Source organism: Balearica regulorum, chromosome W (assembly GCF_011004875.1).
Source record: "Balearica regulorum gibbericeps isolate bBalReg1 chromosome W, bBalReg1.pri, whole genome shotgun sequence".
Classification (NCBI taxonomy): domain Eukaryota; kingdom Metazoa; phylum Chordata; class Aves; order Gruiformes; family Gruidae; genus Balearica; species Balearica regulorum.
The window spans coordinates 25,200,988-25,227,737 of record NC_046219.1 but is presented as its reverse complement, the minus strand read 5'-3'; the positions used below and the strand labels follow the sequence as shown (position 1 = coordinate 25,227,737).

Sequence of the window (26,750 nt, the reverse complement as noted above, 5' to 3'; positions counted from 1 at the left end):
TCTGTGTAAGCACTGCTCAACAATAATGAAAACATCTCTATATTATCAACACTGTTTCCAGCACAAATGTAAAACATAGAAAAATAACTGTCCCAGCCAAAACCAGCACATTCTAGAAGACTCTTAATAATAAACCAATGTTTTGACTACTGCTGAGCAGTGCTCCCACAGCATCAAGACTGTCTCCAACCACTCCCCACACCCTGACTCCAAAGGCCAGTAGGCTGGGAGTGGGCAAGAGGTTGAGAGGGGACATAGCCAGCTGACCCAAACAGAACAAAGGGATATTCCACACCATATGACGTTGTGCTCAGCAATAAAAGCAGAGATAAAGAAGGAGGAGCAGGGGGTGACTGTTACGTGTGATGGAGCCCTGTTTGCCTGGAGATGGCTGAACACCTGCCTGCTGATGGGAAGTGGTGAATGAATTCCTTGTCTTATTTTGCTTGCGCATGTGGGCTGAGAGGCAGCTGGGGGGCTTGTGTAGCATTGACTTCGAGTGGTAAGAAATTGTGCTGGTCATCACTTGTTTTGTGTATATTATTATTATTATTATTACTATTCTCATCCTTTTTGTTTGTCCTATTAAACTGTTTTTATCTCAAGCCATGAATTTTCTCACGTTCACTCTTCTGATTCTGTCCTCCATCCCGTTGAGGGAATAAGCGAGCAGCTGCCTGGTGCTTCGTTGCCAGCTGGGGCTAAACCACGACACTCGTCTTCTCCAGGATGAACAACCCCAACTCTCTCAGCCTGTCTTCATGGGAGAGGTGCTCCAGCCCTCTGATGATCTTCGTGGCCCTCCTGTGGACTTGCTCCAACAGCTCCATGTCCTTCTTGTACTGAGGACCCCAGAGCAGGACACAGTACTCCAGGTGGGGTCTCAAAAGAGTGGAGTAGAGGGGGACAATCACCTCCCTCGACCTGCTGGTCACGCATTTGGGTCCCACTTGGGTCACCAAATCTGTTGCAGGAATTATGCAGCCACCACCTAGACCATGGTAGGAATTATGTGGCTGCCACCTCAACAGGGCTCGGCCCTAGGTTCCTGCTTGAAGAAGATGAGTCACCAATCTGCTGAGTAAATAAGTGGTTTGTTTATCCGACATGTAGAGCAGCTCAAGCTGGGTGCCTGTGGTGGGTTGACTCTGGCTGGAGGCCTGTGCCCATCAGAGCTGCTCTATCACTCCCCCTCCTTAACTAGACAGGGGAGAAAAAGTATAACAAAAGACTCGTGTGTCGAGATAAGGACAGGGAGAGATCGTTCACCAATTACCCTCATGGGCAAAAGACTCAGAGAGAAAAATTCATCTAAATTATTATCAAGCAAAACAGAGTAGAGCAATGAGAAATAAAATCAAATCTTAAAACACCTCCCCCACCCCTCCCTTCTTCCCAGGCTTAACTTCACTCTCAATTTCTACCTACTCCCCCCTCAGCAGCACAGGGGGATGGGGAATGGGGGTTGCAGTCAGTTCATCACAGGTTGTTTCTGCCACTCCTTCCTCCTCAGAGGGAGGACTCCTCACACTCGTCCTCTGCTCCAGCATGGAATCCCTCTCATGGGAGACAGTCTTGCACACCCTTCTCGAAGGTGAGTCCTTCCCACGGGCTACAGTTCTTCACGAACTGCTCCAGCGTGGTCTCTTCCATGGGGTGCAGTCCTTCAGGAGCAGACTGCTCCAGCGTGGGTCCCCCATGGGGTCCTGCCAGAAAACCTGCTCTGCCATGGGTTCCTCTCCACGGATCCACAGGTCCTGCCAGGAGCTTGCTCCAGTGCGGACTTCCCACGGGGTCACAGTCTCCTTCAGGTGCCTCCACCTGCTCCAATGTGGGGTTGTCCACAGGCTGCAGGGGAAATCTCTGTTCCCCATCATCCTCCATGGGCTGCAGGGGGACAGCCTGCCTCACCGTGGTCTTCACTACAGGCTGCAGGGGAATCTCTGCTCAGGCGCCTGGAGCACCTCTTTCCCCTCCTTCTGCACTGACCTTGGTGTCTGCAAAGTTTCTCACATCTCCTCACTCCTCTCTCCGGCTGCAAAAGCTGCAGCTAGGTTGTTTTTTCCCTTCTTAAATATGTTATCACAGAGGCGCTACCACTGTTGCTGATTGGCTCAGCCTTGGGCAGCGGCGGGTCTGTCTTGGAGCCGACTGGCATTGGCTTTGTCAGACAAAGTGGAAGCTTCTAGCAGCTTCTCACAGAAGCCACCTCTGTAGCCCCCACCCCCCCCCGCTACCAAAACCTTGCCATGCAAACCCAAAACAGTGCCTCTGCAGACAGACCCCTATTGCAGACTGTGCACCCCAATTATACCCATACCACCCATTCCCAAGTTCAATCACTTAATTCTGGTCAGTGGTCTCTTGATTCCTTATTGGTTTTCTTGGTCACTGGGCTGGCCGTCTTCTGAAGATACCTCATTCTCTTGGAATTGTTTCCTTGGTCCTTATCTTCTTCATTTTTTTTTTTTGCATCTGCTGTTTTCAGCTAGTTCTGTGTTTGCAGCATTAGTTTTATCAAAACATTTATTCTTGGTCAACTCTTGTGGCCTAAGCCTTCAGCTACTTTAGCTTCTAGTGCTAAGCAAGGCTAATAATCCTAACAATTCTCAACATATCACAAGAATAAAATGATAAATATTAATGTATTTGAGGGAAGGAAAGAGTAATTTTGAGAAGTTTCTCTAATCTTGCTACTAGAAGGATACCCACTGTTTTTGCCTCAGCTATGTACTATGATAGTGCCTGAATATATAATCTGTTAGCAGGACACACTTTTTATACCACTTGGGGAAAATATTCTTTTGGTACCTGACTGCCTGGGAGGCATGCTGAGATCTCTCAAACTATTAAACAGTTGTTTGTTAGAAACAGGGTGTATTGGGTTTGGCAAAGTGGGAGCACTGCTCAGCAGTAGCCAAAACATTGGTATGTTGTCAACACTGTCTTAGCTGCAAATCCAAAGCACAGAACTATATCGGCTGCTACGAGAAAGCTAACTCCATCACAGTCAGATCCATAACACCTCTTCATGCACTGCATCAAGAAAATGCTGAGACTGATCTGTTGAACATTTTACAAAATATATATATTATGATCCAAAATTTTAACAGGAGAGGTTAAAGTCAGCATTGAAGAAAACAGAAGAACCTGTTCAATACTTGCCTCTTATTCCTATAAAAAGGATTTTGTAGTGCTTCTCAAGCCTCTTTTCCATGCACCATGCAACACAGGCCTGAAGGCCATGCTATATGTGCAGTGTAGCACAGCACAGATTTGGGCCTACTTGGGTTAACTGTACTGTGGATCACTAATTCCTCAATGTACAATGGTCTTCTGGTCAGGATTGCTACATTCCACCCCTTGATTCACATACAGTTTACCTTTCCCAAAAATATTGTAACTTACAGATTATATTAGCAAGCCATTCAACTAAGAATGTTTCTTAAATAAAAAGTAGTTACTGCAAATAACAATAGTACAAGAATAATGACAAGTAAAAAAAATACTGATTGTGAAAATAAATGTAGAACAGCAATGATATTAGGGCTAGCTAGGACCACTGAAGATGTCCCGTCATTGCACTCCATCTCTAGTCCCATGTCTCATAAGAAAATAGTGGTGCAAATTTCACCAAACAGTCCAGCTGCTTGTGTGATATAGTAGACAAGGAGGAGCTTCAGTGCATCTGGCAGGCAGAGGTGTCCAATGCTTCATGTTTGTTGATACATAGCATGCAGAGAGCAAAAACAGTAGTGTGAGGCTCCACATACCAGTTCCGCACGAGATAAAACAAAGGCAATATTTTACATGAGCTGAGGTGAGCTTAACCGGGGACAAGTGGGAGAAGCACCCCATTGTGACCTGCCTGGAGGCCCCTTGTATCCTTGGCACAGACTACCTCAGGAGAGGGTACTTCAAGGACCCAAAGGGGTACCAATGGGCTTTTGTTGAAGTCACCGTGAATACAGAGAAGATGAAACCGCTGTCTACCTTTGTGGCACCCAGGGCCTTGGGGCACAAGACAACAGCAATTCTGAGTTGACTGTGCTATAGCTATAGTAGTTATTAAGTGGCAAGCTGCTGTGCGGGTCACAGAGCTTGCTGGCTGCACTGCTTATCTCTGTATTTATTTTGCTGAGCTTGGGAATATGTTAATACAAACAACGGCTATGTGCTTTGCCCTGGCATTGATGTCCTTACTGTGCTGGGGGAAGTATCTTGTGGAGAGGGTGAGGGAATACACCTCCCTCTTCCTATCCAGGATTGATGCAGGTGGTTTTATTGCGCAGGGTCTCAAGGTCCTTGTTAACCCTTATGTGAGCTGCTTAATACTACTAATTAACGTGGTCGGCTTATTCTTGGGTTTGTGGAATGTGGTATCATCCTGGCATAAGAGGAGACCACTTTTGGGTGAGGCGATACTGAAATGTGCCCTGAAGAAGCTGATCCCTGAATGGCAGGGTGTGTGGAAGGATTTGGGCAGGTGCCTAGGGCAGTTATCACCTCCCATAGCCTGGGATTTTACACCTGAACAGGCAAGTAATCCTGTTGAATTGACATGCCACCTGATAGAAGGGTGCCTTGCCTACCCCAATGAAGACAAGCAGCTTCTAGCACTGTACTGGGGCTTGGCCTGTGCCTATCGAGCCACATTTCAGCACTATCAGAGAACTGTGGTTAAGACAGGGACATAAACCACTTCTGAGAATGCCATGATTGAGACTGGGATACAAACTACATCTGAGAACGTGATAGTTGAGACAGGGACCAAAACTACATATAAGAACATGACAGCTGAGACAAAGAACCCAAATGCCAACTACAGTAATTGCCCCAGTAGTGAAAAAGAAACAGTGGACAAGGAGGTCAATGGATCCATATCATCGATTAGTAAGGGAGGAGGAAGAAGAGGAGGAAAGGTTTGATCAGGAAGCTGGTCCTTCAGCAAAGAAATTGGAGGAAGAAGTGAGAGAAATCAGACAAGAGGTGGAAACTACCCGGTTCCTGACTTTGAACGAACTTCGAGACATGCAGAAAGATTATAGCTGCCAGATAGGCGAGTGGATTGCTGCCTGGCTGCTTTGTTGCTGGGGTAGCGGGACCAACATTCTGCAACTGGAAGGTAGGGAAGCCCAGCAGCTGGGATCCCTTGCTAGAAACTGGGGAATTGACAGAGGAATTGGGAAGGAGGCAGCAATTTGCAGTCTCTGGAGACGGCTCCTCTCAAGTGTGAGGGCAAGATATCCATTCAAGGAAGATCTTGCGAATTACCAAGGAAAGTGGACTACCACTGACGAAGGCATCCAGTACCTGAAAGAATTAGCAGTGCTGGAACTCATCTACGACGACCTATACAACAACGAGGTCTCCAAAGATCCAGATGACATCCTGCGCATATGGGCCATGTGGAGGAAGGTGGTCCAAAATGACCCAGCATCATATTCTAACAGCTTGGCAGCAATGTATTGCCCTGATATGGATACACCAGTCATGGAGAGAGCATCTTCCTGACTCCAAAATTTTGAAGAAAATCACTGTCCCTCCTCATCTCCGCAGGCTAGCACCTGGGCTGTCAGGGGTGCCCCACAGTGTCAGTACCCTCCTGCATCATTCAGAGGGAAAGGGACCCCTAGGTGCATGCCATGTGGCACACGCTGGTTCTTCCTGCTTGACCAAGGGGAGGACATGAGGGAGTGGGATGGTGAACCCACCTTTAAGCTGGAAGCCCGTGTACGCGAACTGAGAGGGAAGACAGTGGTTAAGAAGGGGTCACCCAAGAAGGCTGTCAGCGTAGTTGCTGCAGAGACACAAGAAGGCAATCGGCAATCTGCCAGATATAGAAGAACTGAAATCACCTCCCTTGATCCTGGTGAGGGGACTTCTGGTCTGGCACTGCGAGGGTCAGACAGTGAATACTCTGACCAGGAACAGGAATAGAGGGTCCCTGCCTTCGGCCAGGAGGAGGAAAGGGATGATCGGGTATACTGGACTGTGTGGATTCGATGGCCTGGCACATCAGACCCACAGAAGTATAAGGCTTTGGTAGACACTGGTGCACAGTGTACACTGATACCATCAGGGTATAGGGGCACAGAACCCATCCGGATCTCTGGAGTGACAGGGGGATGCCAAGAACTGTCCGTATTGGAGACTGAGGTGAGCTTAACAGGGGACAAGTGGGAGAAGCACCCCATTGTGACCTGCCTGGAGGCCCCTTGTATCCTTGGCACAGACTACCTCAGGAGAGGGTACTTCAAGGACCCAAAGGGGTACCAATGGGCTTTTGTTGAAGTCACCGTGAATACAGAGAAGATGAAACCGCTGTCTACCTTGCCTGGCCTCTTGGAAGATCCCTCCGTTGTGGGCTTGCTGCGAGTTGAAAAACAGCATGTGCCGATCGCTACCATGACAGTGCAGCGATGGCAATATCACATCATCCAAGACTCCCTGGTTCCCATCCATGACCTGATTTGTCAACTGGAGAGCAAAGCGGTGACTAGCAAGACTCGCTCACCATTTAATAGTCCCATATGGCCAATGCAAAAGTCTGACAGAGAGTGGAGGTTAACAGTGGACTATTGTGGCCTGAATGAAGTCATGCCACCTCTGAGTGCTGCCATACAGGACATGCTAGAAATCCAATACAAACTGGAGTTGAAGGCAGCCAAGTAGTATGTCACAACTGATATTGTCGATGTGTTTCTCTCGATCCCTTTGGCAGCAGAATGCAGGCTAAAATTTGCTTTCACATGGAGGGGTGTCCAGTACACCTGGAATCAACTGCCCCAGAGGTGGAAGCATAGCCCTACCATTTGTCACAAACTGATCCAGACTACACCAGAACAGGGTGAAGCCCCTGAGCACCTGCAATACATTGATGACATCATTGTGTGAGGCAAGACAGCAAAGGAAGTGTTTGAGAAAGTGAAAAGAATAATCCGGATTCTTCTGAAAGCTGGTTTTACCATAAGGCAAAGCAAGGTCAAGGGACCTTCACAGGAGATCCAGTTCTTGGGAGTAAAATGGCAAGACAGACCCAAGGGATGTGATCAATAAGATAAGAGCTATGTCCCCACCAGCTAACAAGAAAGAAACACAAGCTTTCCTAGGCCTTGTGGGATTCTGGAGAATGCATATTCCAGGTTATAGTCAGCTTGTGAGCCCTCTCTATCAAGTGACCTGAAAGAACTACTATTTTGAGTGGGGCCATGAGCAACAGCAAGCCTTTGAGTAGATCAGACAGGAAATAGCTCGTGAGGTAGCTCTTGGTCCTGTCTGTACAGGACCAGCTGTGCAAAATGTACTCTACACTGCAGCTGGGGAGCATGGTCTCACCTGGAGCCTCTGGCAGAAAACACCAGGAGAAACACGAAGTTGATCTCTAGGGTTTTGGAGCTGGGGGGTATCGAGTGTCAGAAGCCCACTACATCCCAACTGAAAAAGAGATACTAGCCGCATATGAGGGGGTTTGAGCCGCTTCAGAAGTTGTTGGTACAGAAGCACAGCTCCTCTTGGCAGTGCGATTGCCTGTGCTACACTCAGTGTTCAAAGGAAACATCCCCTCTACACATCATGCAAACGACACTAAGTTAGAGGATAAGTAAGTGGTTAGCATTGATCATGCAATGGGCTCGAATGGGGAACCCCAAATGTCCAGGAATCCTGGAAGAGATCATGGACTGGACAGAAGGCAGAGATTTTTGAGCATCGCCTGAGGAGGTGGCTCATGCCCAAGAGGCACCACCATACAATGATTTATCAGAAGATGAAAGGCATTATGCTCTGTTTACTGACAGATCCTGTCATGTTGTAGGAAATCATCAGAACTGGAAAGTTGCTGTGTGGAGTCCTACACAACAAGTCTCAGAAGCCATTGAAGGAGAAGGTGAGTCAAGTCAGTTTGCAGGCGAAGGAAACGAAGGCATTGAGTAACACAGCCTTATCTTATCACTAAATCCCTTGGCCTATTCAACAATAGGCCCACATTTTCCTTGTTCAGCCTTTTATTGGTAATGTCTTCTTGTTGCTCTTGATGGTCCTCCAATTGAGCTTTGGCTTTCCTGACACCATCCCTACATGCTTGGGCAGTGTGTCTTTATTCTTCCTTTGTAGCCTGTCTGTACTTGTTTTGGCTGGGATAGAGTTAATTTTATTTAATGGTACCTTGTATGGTGCTATGTTTTGGATTTGTGATGAAAACAGTGTTCATAACACAGGGATGTTTTAGTTATTGCTGATCAGTGCTTACACAGCACCAAGGCTGCCTTTGTTTTCTCACACTGCCCCACCAGTGAGTAGGCTGGGGGTACACAAGAAGTTGGGAGGGGGCATAGCTGGGACAGCTGGCCCCCAGTCTACCTGTCCTGGTTTCAGCTGGGATAGAGACAATTTTCTTCCTAGTAGCTGGTATAGTGCTACGTTTTGGATTTAGTATGAAAATAATGTTGATAACACACTAATGTTTTAGTTGTTGCTAAGCAATGTTTACAATTAAGTCAAGGACTTTTCAGTTTCCCAGACCCTGCCAGCCTGCAGGAGGTGTACAAGAAGCTGGGAGGGGGCACAGCCAGGACAGCTGACCCAAACTGGCCAAAGGGATATTCCATACAATATGAAGTCATCATTCTCCGTATATAAGCTGGGGGGAGTTGGCCAGGGAGCGCCACAGCTCGGGAACTAGCTGGGCATCCATCAGCGAGTGGTGAGCAATTGTGCTGTGCATCACTTCTTTTGTACGTTCTTTTATCATCATTATTATTGTTATTATTCTCTTCCTTTTCTGTCCTATTAAACTGTCTTTATCTCAACCCACAAGTTTTACTTTTTTCAATTGTAAAAGCTAAGAGAAAGGAGAAGGAGCAGGGGACATTTGTTATTAAGGCATTTCTCTTCCTAAGCATCTGCTACACGTACTGAGGCCCTACTTCCCAGTAAGTGGCTGGACACTGCCTGCTGATGGGAAGTAGAGAATAACTTTTTTTTTATTTTCCTTTGCTTCTGTGCATGGCCTTTTCTTTTCTTTATTGAACTGCCTTTACCTCGACCCACGAGTTTTCCATCTTATTTTCTCCCCCTGTCTCTCTGAGGACGGGGAGTGATAGAGCAGCTTGGTGGGCACCTGGTGGCCAGCCAAGGTCAACCCACCACAATGCTGAACAGCATGGGGCCCAGTATCAATCCCTGGGGGACCCCACTTGTGACAGGCTGCCAGCCTGAGTAGAAACCATTGATCATCACTAGTGTGACCTGCTAGCCAATTTCCTACCCACCTTGCAAACCACCCATCCAGTCTGTATCTTGCCAGTTTGTCCAGGAGAAGGCTATGGGAAAGAGTGTTGAATGCTTTGCGGAAATACAGGTAAACAACATCCACTGCTCTTCCCATGTGTGGTGGGTTGACCCTGGCTGAGGGCCAGGTGCCTACCAGAGCCCCTCTATCACTCCCCTCCTTCTCTAGACAGGGGAGAAAAAGTATAACGAAAAGCTTGTGGGTCGAGATAAGGACAGGGAGAGATCACTGACTAATTATCATCACAAGCAAAACAGACCGAACTTAGAGAGGGAATTCATCTAATTTATTACTAGGCAAAAAAGAGTAGAGCAATGAGAAGTAAAATCACCTCTTAAAACACCTCCCCCCACCCCTCCCATCTTCCCGGGCTCAACTTCACTCCCAGCTTCAACCTCCGTCCCCCCATGAGCGGCACAGGGGGATGGGGAATGGGGGTTACGGTCAGTTCATCACACGGTGTTTCTGCCGCTTCTTCATCCTCAGGGGGAGGACTCCTCTCATCGTTCCCCTGCTCCAGCATGGAGTCCCTCTCACGGGAGACAGTCCTTCACAACCTTCTCCAACGTGGGCCTCTCCCACGGGGTGCAGACCTTCAGGAGCAAACTCCTCCAGCGTGGGGTCCTGTCAGCAAACCTGCCCTGGCGTGGGCTCCTCTCTCCACGGATCGACAGGTCCTGCTAGGAGCTTGCTCCAGCATGGGCTTCCACGGGCCACAGCCTCCTTCAGGTGCCTCCACCTGCTCCGGCGTGGGGTCCTCCACGGGCTGCAGGTGGAATCGCTGCACCCCCTCATCCTTCCTCCATGGGCTGCAGGGGGACAGCCTGCTTCACCATGGTCTTCACCACGGGCTGCAGGGGGATCTCTGCTCCGGTGCCTGGAGCACCTCCTCCCCCTCCTTCTGCACTGACCTTGGTGTCTGCAGAGTTTCTTACATCTTCTCACTCCTCTCTCCAGCTGCAAAAGCTCTCTCTCTAGCCGTTTTGTTTTTTTTTTTCCTTCTTAAATATGTTATCACAGAGGCGCTGATTGGCTTGGCCTTGGCCAGCGGCGGGTCCGTCTTAGAGCCGGCTGGCATTGGCTCTATCAGACAAAGGGGAAGCTTCTAGCAGCTTCTCACAGAAGCCACCCCTGTAGTCCCCCCCGCTACCAAAACCTTGCCACGCAAACCCAACACACCATGTCAACAGTAGATGTTATTTTGTTGTATAGAGGGTGATCAGGTTAGTCTGGTGTGCTGGTTTTGGCTGGGATAGAGATAATTTTCTTCATAGTAGCTATTATGGGGCTATGTTTTGGATTTGTGCTGGAAACAGTGCTGATAATACAGGGATGTTTTACTTATTGCTGAGCAGTGCTTACACAGCATCAAGGCCTTTTCTGCTTCTCACACCAGTAGGCTGGGGGTGCACAAGAAGCTGGGAGAAGACACAGTTGGGACAGCTGACCCAAACTGACCAAAGGGATATTCCATACCATATGGCGTCATATTCAGCATATAAAGTTGGGGGAAGATGAAGGAAGAGGTGAATGTTTGGAGTGATGGCGTTTGTCCATCCAAGTAACTGTTACGTGTGATGGAGCCCTGCTTTCCTGGAGGTGGCTGAACACCTGCCTGCCTCTGGGAAGTAGTGAATGAATTCCTTGCTTTGCTTTGCTCGGGTGCACAGCTTTTGCTTTACTTATTAAACTGTCTTTATCTCAACCAATGAGTTTTCTCACTTTCACACTTCTAATTCTCTCCCTTGTCCCACCGCGGGGGAGCGAACGAGTGGCTGTGTGGTGCTTAGTTGCCGGCTGGGGTTAAACCATGACACCCAGAACTAATGGTCTGCTTGGTTAAACCATGTAATCTGGCAAGATTTGCCTTTGGTAAATTCGTGTTGGCTTTTCCCAATCACCTGCTTCATTAGGTTTGTGATAGTTTCTAGGAGGACTCGTTCCATTACTTTCCCAGGGATTGAAGCAAGACTAATAGGCCTGGAGTTTCCTGGGTCCTCTTTTGGGCCCTTCTTGTAGATGGGTGTGACATTTGCCCTCTTCCAGTCATCAGGGACATCCCTCGATCTCCATGACTTTTCAAAGATTATATAGACAGTGGCCTTGCAACAATGTCAGCCACTTCTCCTAACACCCTGGGGTGGATTCTGTCCAGGCCCATAGATTTATGTGGGTTGAGCCCTTGCAAGAGGCCACAGACCAGCCCTTCCTCCACTACTGGTGGGTCGACACATGCTCTGTCTTAGCTACTTGATCTTGTGATCTGGGGTCCAGCTGCACCAGTAAAGACGGAGGCAAAGAAGGTATTGAGAACCTCTGCCTTGTGAGCATTATTAGTAACTGGTTTCCCTGCCCTGTTTAGCAATGGGCCTATGCCTTCCCTGTCCTTCTGCTTAATGCTCACGTACCTGAAGAACCCTTTCTTGTTGTTCTTGACACCTCTGGCCAATTTCAGTTCTACTTGAGCCTTAGCCTTCCTGCCTGCATCTCTGCATGCCCTAGCAAGGTTCTTGTAGTCCTCAATGACTATTTGGCTGCCTTTCCATAGCTGGTATGCTTCTTTTTTGCCTTTAAGCACAGCCAAAAGCTCATTGTTAAGCCAGGGTGGTGTCTTGTTCTGCCCTCTTCCTTTCCCTTTGTAGCAGATGGACTGTTCTTGTGCTTCCAGGAGGCTGTTCTTGAATAACTTCCAGCACTCACAAGCTCCTTTGCCCTCCATGGATGCTTCCCATGGAATCCCTCACAGCTGGGCTCTGAATGTATTGAAGTTAGCTCTTTGAAAATCCAGGGTCTTAATCCTACTACTGGTCTTCAGCATGCTCAGCAAGATCTTAAACTCCACAGTGTTGTGATTGCTGTATCCATCGGTAGTTATGTTGTCAAGTAAGTCGTCTTGGTTTGGGAGCAGTAAATCTAGCAATGCGCTGTTCCTAGTCGGCATGTCCAGCATCTGTAGCAGGAAGCAATCCTCAATGCATTCCAGGAACCTGATGGACAACTTGTGCACCGCTGTGTTGCTTTCCCAACAAATGTCCCAGTAATTGAAGTCACCCATGAGGACCAGGTTCTGTTGGCTCAAGACTTCCCTGAGCGGCTGAAGTAAGTTTTCGTCAGCCTCGTCACCCTGATTGGGAGGTCAGTAACAGATACCTAACATAAGATCCCCCTTGGTGATGATCCCACCAATCTTGATCCAGAGGCATTTGATAGAACTTTTGTGGTCTCCATAGCTCACCTCCATACATTCAAATTTCTCTTTCACATAAAGTGCAACTCCACCTCCTCTTCTTCCCTTCCTATCTTTCCGAAAGAGCTTGTAGCTATCCATTGCAGTCTTCCAATCCTGTGAGTTTTCCCACCAAGTTTCTGTGATTGTGATTGACATTGTCCTATGACATCATAACTCTCAGACTGGGCACGGAGTTTCAGTTCCTCTTGTTTGTTGCGAAGACTACTCGCACTGGTGTACATGCACTTGAGGTGGCTGGACTTAGTGTTCTTGCCTTTGGAGAGGGTTGGGGAGCATTCCTCACATCCCGAATCTTGGCTCTTGGCAAATAGTAAACTTGCCTTGACTGTATATCAGGCTGACAGATGGGTGTGCCTTGGTGCCTCTCAGCAGAGTCACTCACTACTAGGACTCGCCACTTCCTTTTTCAGCTTTTAGTATGTGCTGCTGGTGTGGTTTCTCCCTGTGAATCTTGCTCATCGGTTTTGTCTGCTGCCAAGGCTTCATATCTGTTGCTGGTTGGTACATACGAGGAAATGGGAGGAGTGATGTCCTGTTGCCATGAGTCACAAGAGACCATGGCACCTCCTTCTCCAAGGTGCTGTCTGTTTGCTGTTGACACTCTTTGTCTGGTAGTCCTTGGAGGTCAGTGCCATGGAACCCTAATATTTCTTCTTGCAAGGTCTCAAATATACTCTATTTCTTGTTCCCCCTCCCTAATACAGCATAGCCTGCTAGCTTCCTCCTGCAGCTCCTCCACCTGCTGCCTGAAGTGACTCCACCAGAGCACACCTTGCACAGGTGGAGCTTTCATCCTCCTCCACCCAGGAGTGTGGGGTACAGTCTTTGCACCCCTCCACTTGGACAGCAGCTTCCTCCACTTGTCCCAGGATAGCCTGACTAGGTAGCTGATTCCTGTCTGCTGCAGAGCGCAGCCCTTGCCTGGTCTCTCCCACTATGCTTCCAACAATCTCAAAGCACTGCCTAATAAGCCCTTCTAATTCCCTGGAGACCTCAAGCTGCTGGGTAGGCTTGCACAGCCAACAGCTAGCCGGGGTGACCATCAGGGCTGCAGCCTAAGCCTGCGGGTGAGCAGAGCAGGAAGCAGCCTGATAACTGGCAGAGTGCACAGCCCTTCCTGCACATACATCCACGTGAACTGTTGCGCAATCTGTCAATGCCACAGTTGGGATGGAATGGAATGGAATACTTCCATTTCATTTCACTACAGAATGAGGTAGGCTAAACCATCCTCATGGTAACAAAAAAATTATTCCTTCAAAAATAGTAATGAAGAATTTGCGATGTAACACACAAAAGACTTTAAAAAAAAGTCTTAAGAAAAATGTAATGCTATATATACGGTAAAAATCATAATACCTTGTAAATGCCATCATATCTGTTGCCTTCCTCTGGGGCATATTTGCTGATCCGTCGTCCTTTTGAACTGCGCACTACTCGGACTGGCTTACCAGCTCTCCAATTCTTAGACTCTGCTCCATTTTTATCATCCAATGGGGCGTCACAGTTAAGGGCCAATGCTCTGAAAATCACATTTGACGATCAAATTTGTTGGTCTTATCCAGTTATGTTTTACTAAGCAGAAGAATTCGCAGTGAATTCTTCAGTAGACTGCAATACTGATGGAAGCACTGAGATCAACTCTACCATGTGTGACATTAGGAATAGGAATACAATATATTTAGTTCCAAATGTTCATGATTAAAACTCAATTAATATAGTTAAATAAAAGAAACCAATCCCTTCAGGTTTAATATTTTTTCATTTTTAAAAATAAGTATTTCTCAAGTAACATGGAAGGATTTAAAAACATTGTAAGAATGGCAAATTATCTCTCTAGTTCACATTACTGAATATTTTTAGGCTTTTAAAGTGTGCATGAATTGATAAACATTATGAAAAGTAGAAAAAAGTACATAGTGATTATCCAAAAATATATCTGTAACAAATATTACTCCTCTTAATCCATTAACTACCTAAGTTTATGAGTTAAATGCCATGAACTAATTCAGAGACAAGCAAACCATAATGTTCTTCTTTTCTATGTATTTTGATCTAGAAGAGTATAGATGGCTCATCAAAGATTCAGAAAAGAATAAATATCAGTAAACACCACAAAAATGATAAACCTGCTGCCCAAATCTATTTTTTTGTCTTTCTTATTTCCATGCTCTTGTTTCTGTTACATCTATCTCCTCCTCCTCTGTCAGTATCCCAGTCAGGCTTTTCTTCTTTCTCCTCTGAGTACCAGCACAGAGCCTGAAAGAATGCCTCCCCACTCAATTTTGGTGCTTGACAGAAGCACAGCACATCCAATGTTTAGGCAGGCTATTTACAGAGCATAAATATACTTTAAGCAAACGTCTAATTTATTTTTTCAAACTTTTTTTTTTCTTCAGTCAATTGTTTTTGCCTATACTTTGGCAAAAAAAATAGGCCAACTTTTATCAGGGACATCAAAACACACAACCTAAAGGCAAAGCAATACTAATTCCTTGTTCTTCATACAAAGTATGAAGGCACTAAAGGCTATCAAAAATATGTAAGATTTCTTTTAGTATGGGCAAATGAACATACTTTCTTCATATCTAACTTTCATAAATTGTTAAATCATTTAAGATGAAACTTTATAAGAACAATCTGAGACAAACACCCAGCACAGAAAATTTCACCTTAAAAGGTTTAAGTTTGGCAAACTTCTAATCAACTGAAAACCAAGTCTTCTCATAAGAAGTGTTGGACAGTTTCAACTAGATACATAGCCACCAGCTGAACCTGTAATATAGCAATATATTTTCATCAGTTACGAATAATTCTTTAAATCAACGTAACGCCACGTTCGACAAAATGCCTCTAAACAGCAGGAGGCACCACTGTTTACAGTAGTGGAAGATGTATAAGAGGGAACAAATTTTACAAAATATAATTTTTAAATTAAAGGAATAAAACTCAACTCTTTGGTCTGGAACATTTTTTAAACCTAGTCTTAAAAACTTACCTGTTCATGTGTGTTAATGTTTGATCAAATGAATGTTCTCCAATTCTTTTATTTCCAGAAAGATCTCTACCTCCACTCCCAGTATAAGTGAATTCATCTCCTCGGTCCTGTGTAAGAAGATTATCCTCCATTTTAGCATTCCATATTAAAACATCTGAACTGAAAACCTGCTCCTTCATTGGTTCTGTTTACTCAAACAAGAACAATTGCTTGAGGCAAAGAAAAACAAAGTCTGTTAAGTTTAGCAAAAAAGATTATCTACAAATACCTTCATGAAGGTGCCTTCATGGATACTGAATACAAAAATATTTTTTAATCTAACAGACAAACATAAAGCAAGAAGAAATGGATAGATGCTTAAGTCAAAGTCGAATGAAAGGCACATATTTAACTATATATTATAATTAACCACTATAACTAATTTCCATGGGAAACAGGGAATTCTCAAACTTTTGAGGCCTTCAAAGTAAAATTAGATGACTCTGGAAGATATTCTTTAGTCAAAGTTAGATTTTAGCCATTGGACCTAACAAAGAGATAAGATAGATGTAAGGCCTGGGCATACATACTTACTTGTCCTATACCCCTTCAGTGTTCTACACGTGAATGGGCAAAATGCTACAGATTTAGGGCAAACTGGAAATCCAGGAGAAGTAAAGTGAGGAACAAATAGAACGCTATCTTTTTAGCAGAATTACAGCTTTAAGCACTTGCACCTTAGCCATCTCAATGGGGGTAAGGGATGGAGATCCATGCGGCAGCAAAGATGCAAGGATTGTTGATGCATTAGAAACCACGGAAGCGACTGAGAACAGTCACATAGGAATTAGGGTTTCTCCCCAAGGTTCCAGGATCAATAGCCCAACTGAAGTGCATCTACACCAATGCACGCAGCATGGGCAACAAACAGGAGGAGCTGGAAGCCATTGTGCAGCTGGAAAACTATGATATAGTTGCAACCACAGAAACATGGTGGGATAACTCGCACAACTAGAGTGCTGCAATGGATGGCTATAAACTCTTTAGAAGGGATAGGCAAGGAAGGAGAGGTGGTGGGGTAGCCCTGTATGTTAGGGAGTGTTTTGACTGTCTAGAGCTTGATGATGGTGATGATAAGGTCAAGTGCTTATGGGTAAGGATGAGGGGGAAGGCCAACAAGGCAGATATCCTGCTGAGAGTCTGTTATAGACCATCCAATCAGGATGAAGAGGCAGATGAAATATTCCATAAGCAGCTGGGAGAAGTCTCGTGATCACAAGCCCTTGTTCTCATGGGGGATTTCAATTTACCAGATGTCTGCTGGAAATACAATACAGCAGAGAGGAAACAGTCTAGGAAGTTCCTGGAGTGTGTGGAAAATAACTTCCTGACACAGCTGGTGAGTGAGCCAACTAGGGAAGGTACCCTGCTGGACCTGTTGTTTGCGAACAGAGAAGGACTTGTGGGTGATGTGATGGTTGGAGGCCATCTTGGGCATAGTGATCATGAAATGATAGAGTTTTCGATTCTCGGAGAAGTAAGGAGGGGGGTTAGCAGAACTGCTACCTTGGACTTCCAGAGGGCAGACTTTGGCCTGTTTAGGAGCCTGGTTGGCAGAGTCCCTTGGGAGGCAGTCCTGAAGGGCAAAGGAGTCCAGGAAGGCTGGACATTCTTCAAGAAGGAAATCTTAAAGGCACAGGAGTAGGCTGTTCCCATGTGCTGAAAGACGAGCTGGCGGGGAAGAGGACTGGTCTGGCTGAACAGACAGCTTTGGCTGGAACTCAGGGGAAAAAAAGACAGTTTATGATCTTTGGAAGAAGGGACAGACAACTCAGGAGGACTACAAAGATGTTGATAGGTTATGCAGGGAGAAAATTAGAAGGGCCAAAGCCCAACTGGAACTCAGTTTGGCTACTATGGTAAAAGACAATAAAAAATGTTTCTACAAATGCATTAACAACAAAAGGAGGGCTAAGGAGAATCCATTATTGGATGCAGGGGGAAACTTAGTGACAAGGATGAGGAAAAGGCTGAGGTACTTAATGCATTCTTTGCCTCAGTCTTTAATAGGAAGACCAATTATTCTCCAGGTACCCAGGCCCCTGAGCTGGAAGACAGAGATGGGGAGCAGAATGAAGCCCCCATAATCCAAGGGAAAATGGCTAGTGACCTGCTACACCACTTAGACACACACAAGTCTATGGGGCCGAATGGGATCCACCCAAGGGTACTGAGGGAGCTGGTGGAAGTACTCACCAAGCCACTCTCCATCATTTATCAGCTGTCCTGGCTAACCGGGGAGGTCCCAGTTGACTGGAAGTTAGCAAATGTGACAACCATCCACAAGAAGGGCCGGAAGGAGGATCCGGGGAACTACAGGACTGTCACTCTGACCTCGGTGCCGGAGAAGGTTATGGAGCAGATCATCTTGAGTGGTATCACATGGCACGTACAGGACAACCAGGTGATCAGGCCCAGTCAGCACGGGTTTATGAAAGGCAGATCCTGCTTGACTAACCTGATCTCCTTCTATGACAAGGTAACCCACTTAGTGGATGAGGGAAAGGCTGCGGATGTTGTCTACCTAGACTTTAGTAAAGCCTTTGACACAGTTTCCCACAGCATTTTCCTGGAGAAACTGGCTGCTCATGGCTTAGATGAGTGTACTGTTTGCTGGGTAAAAAACTGGCTGAATGGCTGGGCCCAAAGAGCTGTGGTCAATGGAGTTAAATCCAGTTGGCAGCTGGTCATGAGTGGTGTTCCCCAGGGCTCAGTATTGGGGCCAGTTCTGTTTAATATCTTTATCAATGATCTGGACGAGGGGATCGAGTGTACTCTCAGAAAGTTTGCAGACGACACCAAGTTGAGCTGGAGTGTTCTGCTTGAGGGTAGAAAAGCTTTACAGAGGGATCTGGACAGACTGGATTGATGGGCTGAGGCCAATTGTATGAGATTCAACAAGGCTAAGTGCCGGGTCCTGCAGTCGGGTCACAACAACCCCATGCAACCATATAGGTTTGGGGAAGAGTGGCTGGAGAGCTGCCTGGCGGAAAAAGACCTGGGGGTATTGGTGGATAGTCAACTGAATATGAGCTGGCAGCGTGCCCAGGTGGCCAAGAAGGCTTCTATCAGAAATAGTGTGGCCAGCAGGACTAGGGAAGTGATTGTTCCTTTGTACTTGGCACTGAAGAGGCTGCACCTCGAATACTGTGTTCAGTTTTGGGCCCCTCAATAAAAGGACACTGAGGTGCTGGAGTGCGTCTAAAGAAGGGCAACGAAGCTGGTGAAGGGTCTGGAGCACAAGTCTGAGGAGCAGCTGAGGGAACTGGGGCTGTTTAGCCTGGAGAAGAGGAGGCTGAGGGGAGACCTTATTGCTCTCTACAACTACCTCAAAGGAGGTTGTAGTGAGGTAGATGTCGGTCTCTTCTCCCAAGTAACTAGTGATAGGATGAGAGGAAATGGCTTCAGGTTGTGTCAGGGGAGGTTTAGATTGGATATTAGGAAAAATTTCTTCACCGAAAGTGGTCAATCATTGGAACAGACTTCCCAGGGAAGTGGTTGAGTCACCATCCCTGGATGTATTCAAAAGACATGTAGATGTGGTGCTTAGGGACCTGGTTTAGTGTTGAACTTGGTAGTGTTAGGTTAATGGTTGGACTCTATCATCTTAAGGTTCCTTTCCTAAATGATTCTATGATTCTATGATAATTGTTATAGATCAAATAACCAGAGGATGGCATCTCTTAGCACTTTTCAGTATAACAGTACCCCTTATCTCATTTCTGCTCATCTTCTCAAAAGAACTTCACATGCCAAAACATCAGACAGAAAATAATTGTGGGGAAAGACAACACAGTTGCTGGAAAAGGAAGAAAACAGGACTGATGAGTAACTTAGAGCCCTCACCATATTAAAGAAGAACAGAGGTGCTGATTTGGAGGAAGGGGGAAACGTAGCATGGGGAATAAACAAGAGGAGATGGAGACGTGTGCACGCCTGCAGGGCTATGACCTTATTGGCATCACAGAGATGTGGCGGGATGGCTCCTATGACTGGAGTGTTGGGATGGAAGGATACAGGGTCTTTAGGAAGGACAGGCAGGGCAGAAGAGGAGGGGCTGTCGCCCTCTATGTCAATGACCAGCTTGGAGTGCATGGAGCTCCACCTGGGGATGGATGAGGAGCCAGCTGAGAGCCTATGGGTCAGGATTAAAGGGAGCGCAGGGACAGGGGACACTATAGTGGGGGTCTGCTACAGGCCACCTAAACAGAGGGACCGAGCAGATGAAGCCCTCTATAGGCAGATAGGAGCAGCTTCACGTTCACAAGCCCTGGTCCTCATGGGGGACTTCAACCACCCCAATATCTGTTGGAGGGACAATACAGCAGGGCACAAGCAATCCAGGAGGTTCCTGGAATGTGTTGATGATAACTTCCTCCTCCAAGTGACAGAGGAGCCCACAAGGAGAGGTGCCATGCTGGACCTTGTTCTCACCCACAAGGAGGGGCTGGTAGGGGATGTCAAGCTCGAGGGCAGCCTTGGCTGCAGTGACTATGAAATGGTGGAGTTCAAGATCCTCAGGGCAGTGAGGAGGGCACACAGCAAGCTCACTACCCTGGAGTTCAACAGAGCAGACTTTGGCCTCTCCAAGGACCTGCTTGGTAGAATACCATGGGACAAAGCCCTGGAGGGAAGAGAGGCCCAAGAAAGCTGGTTAGTATTCAAGGGTCACCTCCTCCAAGCTCAGGAGAAATGCATCCCAACAAAGAAAAAAGTCAGGCAAAAACACCCAGAGGCCTGCATGGGTGAACAAGGAGCTCCTGGGCAAAGTCAAACACAAAAAGGAAGCCTACAGAGGGTGGAAGCAAGGGCAGGTAGCCTGGGAGGAATACAGAGAAACTGTCCGAGCAGCCAGGGATCAGGTTAGGAAAGCTAAAGCCCTGATAGAATTAAACCTGGCCAGGGACATCAAGAGCAACAAGAAAAGTTTCTATAGGTATGTCAGTGATAAAAAAAAGATAAGGGAAAATGTGGGTCCATGGGACCTGGTGAGATGCATCCGTGGGTCCTGAGGGAACTGCCGGATGAAGTGGCCAGGCCACTCTCCATCATATTTGAGAAGTCCTGGCAGTCTGGTGAAGTTTCCACTGACTGGAAGAGGGGAAATATAACCCCCATTTTTAAGAAGGGAAAAAAGGAAGACCCAGGGAACTACAGGCCAGTCAGTCTCACCTCTGTGCCCAGCAAGATCATGGAGCAGATCCTCCAACATGGTTTCACGAAGGGCAAATCGTGCCTAACAAATTTGGTGGCCTTCTATGATGGGGTTACAGTGTTGGTGGACAAGGGAAGAGTGACTGATGACATCTACCTGGACTTGTGCAAGGCATTTGACCCTGTCCCGCACGACATCCTTGTCTCTAAATTGGAGAGACATGGATTCGACAGATGGACCACTCGGTGGATAAGGAATTGGCTGGATGGTCACACTCAAAGAGTTGTGGTCAACGGCTCAATGTCCAAGTGGAGACCAGTGACGAGTGGCGTTCCTCAGGGACTGGCACTGTTTAACATCTTTGTCACCGACATGAACAGCGGGATCGAGTGCACCCTCAGCAAGTTCACCGATGACACCAAGCCGTGCGGTGCAGTGAACACGCTGGAGGGAAGGGATGCCATCCAGAGGGACCTTGACAGGCTGGAGAGGTGGGCCCATGTGAACCGCATGAAATTCAACAAGGCCAAGGGCAAGGTCCTGCACATGGGTCAGGGCAATCCCAAGCACAGATACAGGCTGAGTGGAGAATGGATTGAGAGCAGCCCCGAGGAGAAGGACTTGGGGGTGTTGGTTGATGAAAAGCTCAACATGAGCCAACAATGCATGCTACCAGCCCAGAAAGCCAACCGTGTCCTGGGCTGCATCAAAAACAGCATGACCAGCAGCAGGTCGAGGGAGGTGATCCTGCCCCTCTACTCCACTCTTGTGAGACCCCACCTGGAGTACTGCATCCAGGTCTGGGGGCCCCAGTGCAAGGAAGACATGGAGCTGTTGGAGCGAGTCCAGAGGAGGCCACAAAAATGATCAGAGGGCTGGAGCCTCTCTCCTATGAGGACAGGCTGAGACAGTTGGGGTTGTTCAGCCTGGAGAAAAGAAGGCTCCGGGGAGATCTAATTGCAGCCTTCTAGTACCTGAAGGGGGCCTCCAGGAAAGATGGTGAGGGACTGTTTATCAGGGAATGTAGTGACAGGACAAGGGGTAATGGGTTTAAGCTAAACCAGGGTAGATTTAGATTAGATGTTAGAAAGAAATTCTTTACTGTGAGGGTGGTGAGGTACTGGAACAGGTTGCCCAGAGAGGTTGTGGAGGCCCCCTCCCTGGAAGTGTTTAAAGCCAGGTTGGATGGGGCTTTGGGCAACCTGGTCTAGTGGAGTGTGGCCCTGCCCATGGCAGGGTGGGTTGGAACTAGATGATCTTTGAAGGTCCCTTCCAACCCAAACCATTCTATGATTAAATGGAAAGGACATCAAACCTCTGATATAAGGTAAAATAGGATATACAACTAGCAATCCCTAGAACAGGGAGAGAGAGAGTGGAAGAATATACAGTTGCTAGCACGGAAAAAGGAAGTCTAGCCTGGCAAGGAATGGGGCCACATAGTCATTAGAGTAAGGTAAGTATGGGCATAAATACAGCTTCTGGCACACAGGAATGATGCTGGCAGACTAGGAGAGAAGAATGAAAAAATGTACACAATGTACTCCCACAGGAGATAATGCATTTTACTGTGAAATTGGAATATGCCAGGAATATACACACAGCCAGCTACTAAGGAACTGCTTATGGATAGTGACTCATTAAACCATGATTCCTCAATAACTTTAAGTTATGATTCTACCTACAGACAATTCAGAATCTTTCTATCAACTTGTGCTATGTTCATCTGACAGCCTGTGTGTGACAGATGAGGGTTGAAGGCTTAAATTTCAGCAGGATCTAAGGGCAGAGCTCAGGATACTGATACTGCCATAAATTCTGGACTGGACAGGCAAAGAAAGGATTGAAAAAGGTAACAGTCAGTAAAGGGAATTTGTTAGTGTTATCTGCATTCCAACTGTTTATGAGAGGCCTCAAATCCCTCTTTAGAAAAAATGTAATTGTCAAAAAAAAAATGCTGCTAGAACACATTCTTATCTTTCCTTTCTTGCTTCCTCATACCTTTTCCCAAATTTTTCCTACCTTAAAATTTTATCCTATTTGTCTTCTGCTTTCCAAACCTTGATTTTGCTTCCTTGCGCCAAAACTTTCTGTCAGCAGCTAACAAGGCTTTTTGGTGTTCTCTCTTCTCTTAATGTTTTGTGTCTTTCTCCCTCTTTCCTTATGTTGTTTCCATAAGATTATTTCTTAACTGTCCTGTTTGTAAAGTACATCATGTTTTAGATCAAATGAGCTTCTGCTCTACATAAATTTTCTATTATCTCAGTAGAAGCACTAACCTTGGAGATATTAGAGCTGGGTACATTTTTAATAGGAGTGCCTCAACAAGCTACTCAGCCTCAAACAGAGAACAACAGACACAAAATAAGATTACATTAAATCACATTTCTCTGTTGCAGTGTTGGTTCCTCTGTTGTATACCTGGTTTTGAATCTAACAAACAAGTAATGAGGAATCAAAAAATAAGACTTTAAATTCCACCAATGTCCTCAAGCATAGTGTTCCTATTTGCTAGGCTCAACTCTGAAGTCATGCAGCAGTTCACAAGGATATTAGCTACTACAACTCATGTGAATTTAGGCTATCTGAAGATGGTGCCAAATCTATTTTGTTTCCATTTAATATTTATCTTCTGTAGTATGCTCAGATTTCAACTTCTTTAACATCTTAATGATCTGGATAATGAACTGAGAGGAGTGGCTGATACTCCAGAGGGTTATGCTGCCTTCCAGATGGAACTTGAAGACTGGAGAAATGGGCTGAGAGGACAACAAAGGGAAGTGCCAAGTCCTGCCCCTGGGGAGGAACAACCCCATGCACCAGTATATGCTGGGGGCTGCCCAGCTGGAAAGCAGCTTTGCAGAAAAGGACCTGGGGGTCCTGTTAGACACGAAGTTGAACATAAGTCAGAAACATGCCCTTGGGGCAAAGAAGGTGTAGTGAACCTGACTGGAAGACCACTGTACATCTAGGAGTTAGTGATCCACATAACAGTTAATCTGAGTAGGCCCAGGCCTGTGCTGTGCTGTGCTGTGCCATGCTGCATAAACAGCGTGGCCTTCAGGTCTGTGTTGTCTTGCACAAATCCCTTGGATACAGGATAAACTCAGCCAGCTCATTGTAACAGAAGAGTCTGCATGTAACTCCCATTTGGTACTGGTGATTACACCACCTGCGTGGCCCTGCCTTTATCTAACAGTGCAGCAAGCAGTTCTCATGAGAACATAGTTTCTGTTTTAACAGTAAAAGTTATGGTGTTGTTTCCTCATAAGAAAAACCTATAATAGCTTGCATGACCAAAATGTGAGAATCTCTGCTATGGACAGTGTCTGTATGATGTATTATTCATGGATCGGAGATCTGTTCAATGCTATACTGTGTTGGGTTTGCATGGCAAGGTTTTGGTAGCGGGGAGGGGGGGGCTACAGGGGTGGGTTCTGTGAGAAGCTGCTAGAAGCTTCCCCTGTGTCTGACAGAGCCAATGCCAGCCAGCTCCAAGACAGACTCACCACTGCCCAAGGCCAAGCCAATCAGTGCCTCTGTGATAACATATTTAAGAAGGAAAAAAAAAAAAAAACAGCTAGAGAGAGCTTTTGCAGCTAGAGAGAGCTTTTGCAGCTGGAGAGAGAAGATGTAAGAAACTCTGCAGACACCAAGGTCAGTGAAGAAGGAGGGGGAGGAGGTGCTCCAGGAGCCAGAGCAGAGATTCCCCTGCAGCCTGTGGTGAAGACCATGGTGAAGCAGGCTGTCCCCCTGCAGCCCATGGAGGAAGGATGAGGGGGTGTAGAGATTCCACCTGCAGCCCATGGAGGACCCCATCCTGGAGCAGGTGGAGGCACCCGAAGGAGGCTGTGACCCTGTGGGAAGCCTGTGCTGGAGCAGGCTCCTGGCAGGACCTGTGGACCCATGGAGAGAGGAGCCCACGCCAGAGCAGGTTTGCTGGCAGGACTTGTGACCCCGTGGGGGACCCACGCTGGAGCAGTCTGCTCCTGAAGGTCTGCACCCCGTGGGAGAGACTCATGTTGGAGAAGTTCATGAAGGACTGTCTCCCGTGAGAGAGACTCCATGCTGGAGCAGGGGAACGATGAGAGGAGTCCTCCCCCTGAGGACAAAGAAGCGGCAGAAACACTGTGCGATGAACTGACCGTAACCCCCATTCCCCGTCCCCCTGTGCTGCTGAGGGTGGGAGGAGGTTGAAGCCGGGAGTGAAGTTGAGCCCGGGAAGATGGGAGGGGTGGGGGGAAGTGTTTTAAGATTTGATTTTATTTCTCATTCCTCTACTCTGTTTTGCTTGGTAATAAATTAGATGAGTTTCCTCTCTAAGTTCAGTATGTTTTGCTCATGATGATAATTAGTGAGTGATCTCTCCCTGTCCTTATCTTGACTCACAAGCTTTTTGTTATACTTTTTCTCCCCTGTCTAGTGAACGAGGGGAGTGATAGAGCAGCTCTGGTGGGCACCTGGCCCCCAGCCAGGTTCCCAGCATCTAAAGGGTTGTAAGATTGTCGATGCTATTCTCTCTATTATGAAGGGACTGGAGTGTCTCTCCTATGAGGAAAGGCTGAGAGAGCTGGGACTGTTCAGCCTACAGAAGAGAAAGCTCAGGTGGGATCTTATCAATGTATATAAATACCTGAAGGAAGAGTGTAAAGGAGACGAAGCCAGGCTTTTTTCAGTGATGTCCAGTGACAGGAGAAGAGGCAATGGGCACAAAAGGAAACACAGGAGGTTTCCTCTGAACATACGGAAAAACTTTCTTACTGTAAAGGTGACTGAGCACTGGAACAGGTTGCTCAGGGAGGTTGTGAAACCTCTCTTTTGGAGATATTCAAAGCCATCTGAACATGGTCCTGGGCAACCAGCTCTAGGTCACCCTGCTTGAGCAGATGGGTTGGACCAGATGACTTCCAGACATCCATTTCAACCTCAACCATTCTGTGATTCTATGACTGTATGATTCTATGACTTGTTTAGTCTCATATATACACAAAAACCTGTATCTGTCAATATATGAAATATTATATGATTAAAGGTTAAGATTTTCTTTAGTATCACAAAACCAGAATAAAAGCCTTTTTTAAAAAGAAGCTATTAAATCCAAGACAAGGTTTAAATATAGGACTCTTGTTTGAAAGAATAAAATAGGGTTTTTCAGGCTGTGAAAGTAATCTTCAACACAATGCAAGTACAGACAAGGAGACAATGAGGGGTTTGAAGACCAGGAGACAGGGAGAGATTTCACAAAATGATACAAGAAAGATAATTTTTTTTGGTATTAGCATTTTGTATAAACTGAAAGGTAACAACAATATGGAACAATATGTAAAGGAAGGTGGAGAGGAAACTATTGCAGAACAGAAAATAATAGTCTACCTAAGAATCTGAAATACCCGTAACAAGAAAGTATGAATTTTAAAAATACCATATAACAAAATAATGTAAAATATGCCCTTAATATCAGAAGTGGGAAGAGGAAACAGATAACAAATTGGAATGAATGGGAAGATGCTTGTTAGCTATTCCCATAGTAGAGAGATCACTCAAAATGTCTCACATTGAAACACTAGTTCCAAATAGGTGCCGACTCAGCATGGCAATTAAGAGATGTTGGAACCATGGCAGCATGTATAAAAATGGATACCAAATGTCAGGTTTTCAGCTCACACTAGACAGATTCTCAGTGTAATGACTAGCGAGTTTCTGATATTGGATCCTCAGCAATATAAACAGAAATTAGAACATCTCAAAGGACCTGCGCCCTTAGCAACAGAGTCAGCAGGGCATATTTCAAGACATTTATATGTGATACAGCATTTCCTTTGTACCTAGCACATCAGTAACAGTTCTCACACTGGATCCAGATGATGTAGGTATCTAGCTAGCATAGATACAGATCATACATACCATTTTGACTAGCAGTTTACCCAGACCTTTGGTTATAACAAGTGTTGACTAAAATTGGAAGCTCTTATTGCCACTTCATTTGTATCTAAAATAATTTCAATGAGCAATTAAT

The 26,750-nt window shown here is 46.3% G+C and overlaps 1 protein-coding gene across 1 annotated transcript in view; it reads right to left on the bottom strand.

The window, feature by feature from the left end:
• The window catches only part of LOC142599162 (E3 ubiquitin-protein ligase UHRF2-like), a 135,262-nt gene that overhangs the window by 10,375 nt on the left and 98,137 nt on the right, over positions 1–26,750 (bottom strand). The window contains 2 exon segments of the mRNA XM_075738924.1: positions 13,902–14,064; positions 15,541–15,647. Of these exon segments, the coding sequence (XP_075595039.1) occupies positions 13,902–14,064; positions 15,541–15,647 (270 nt within the window).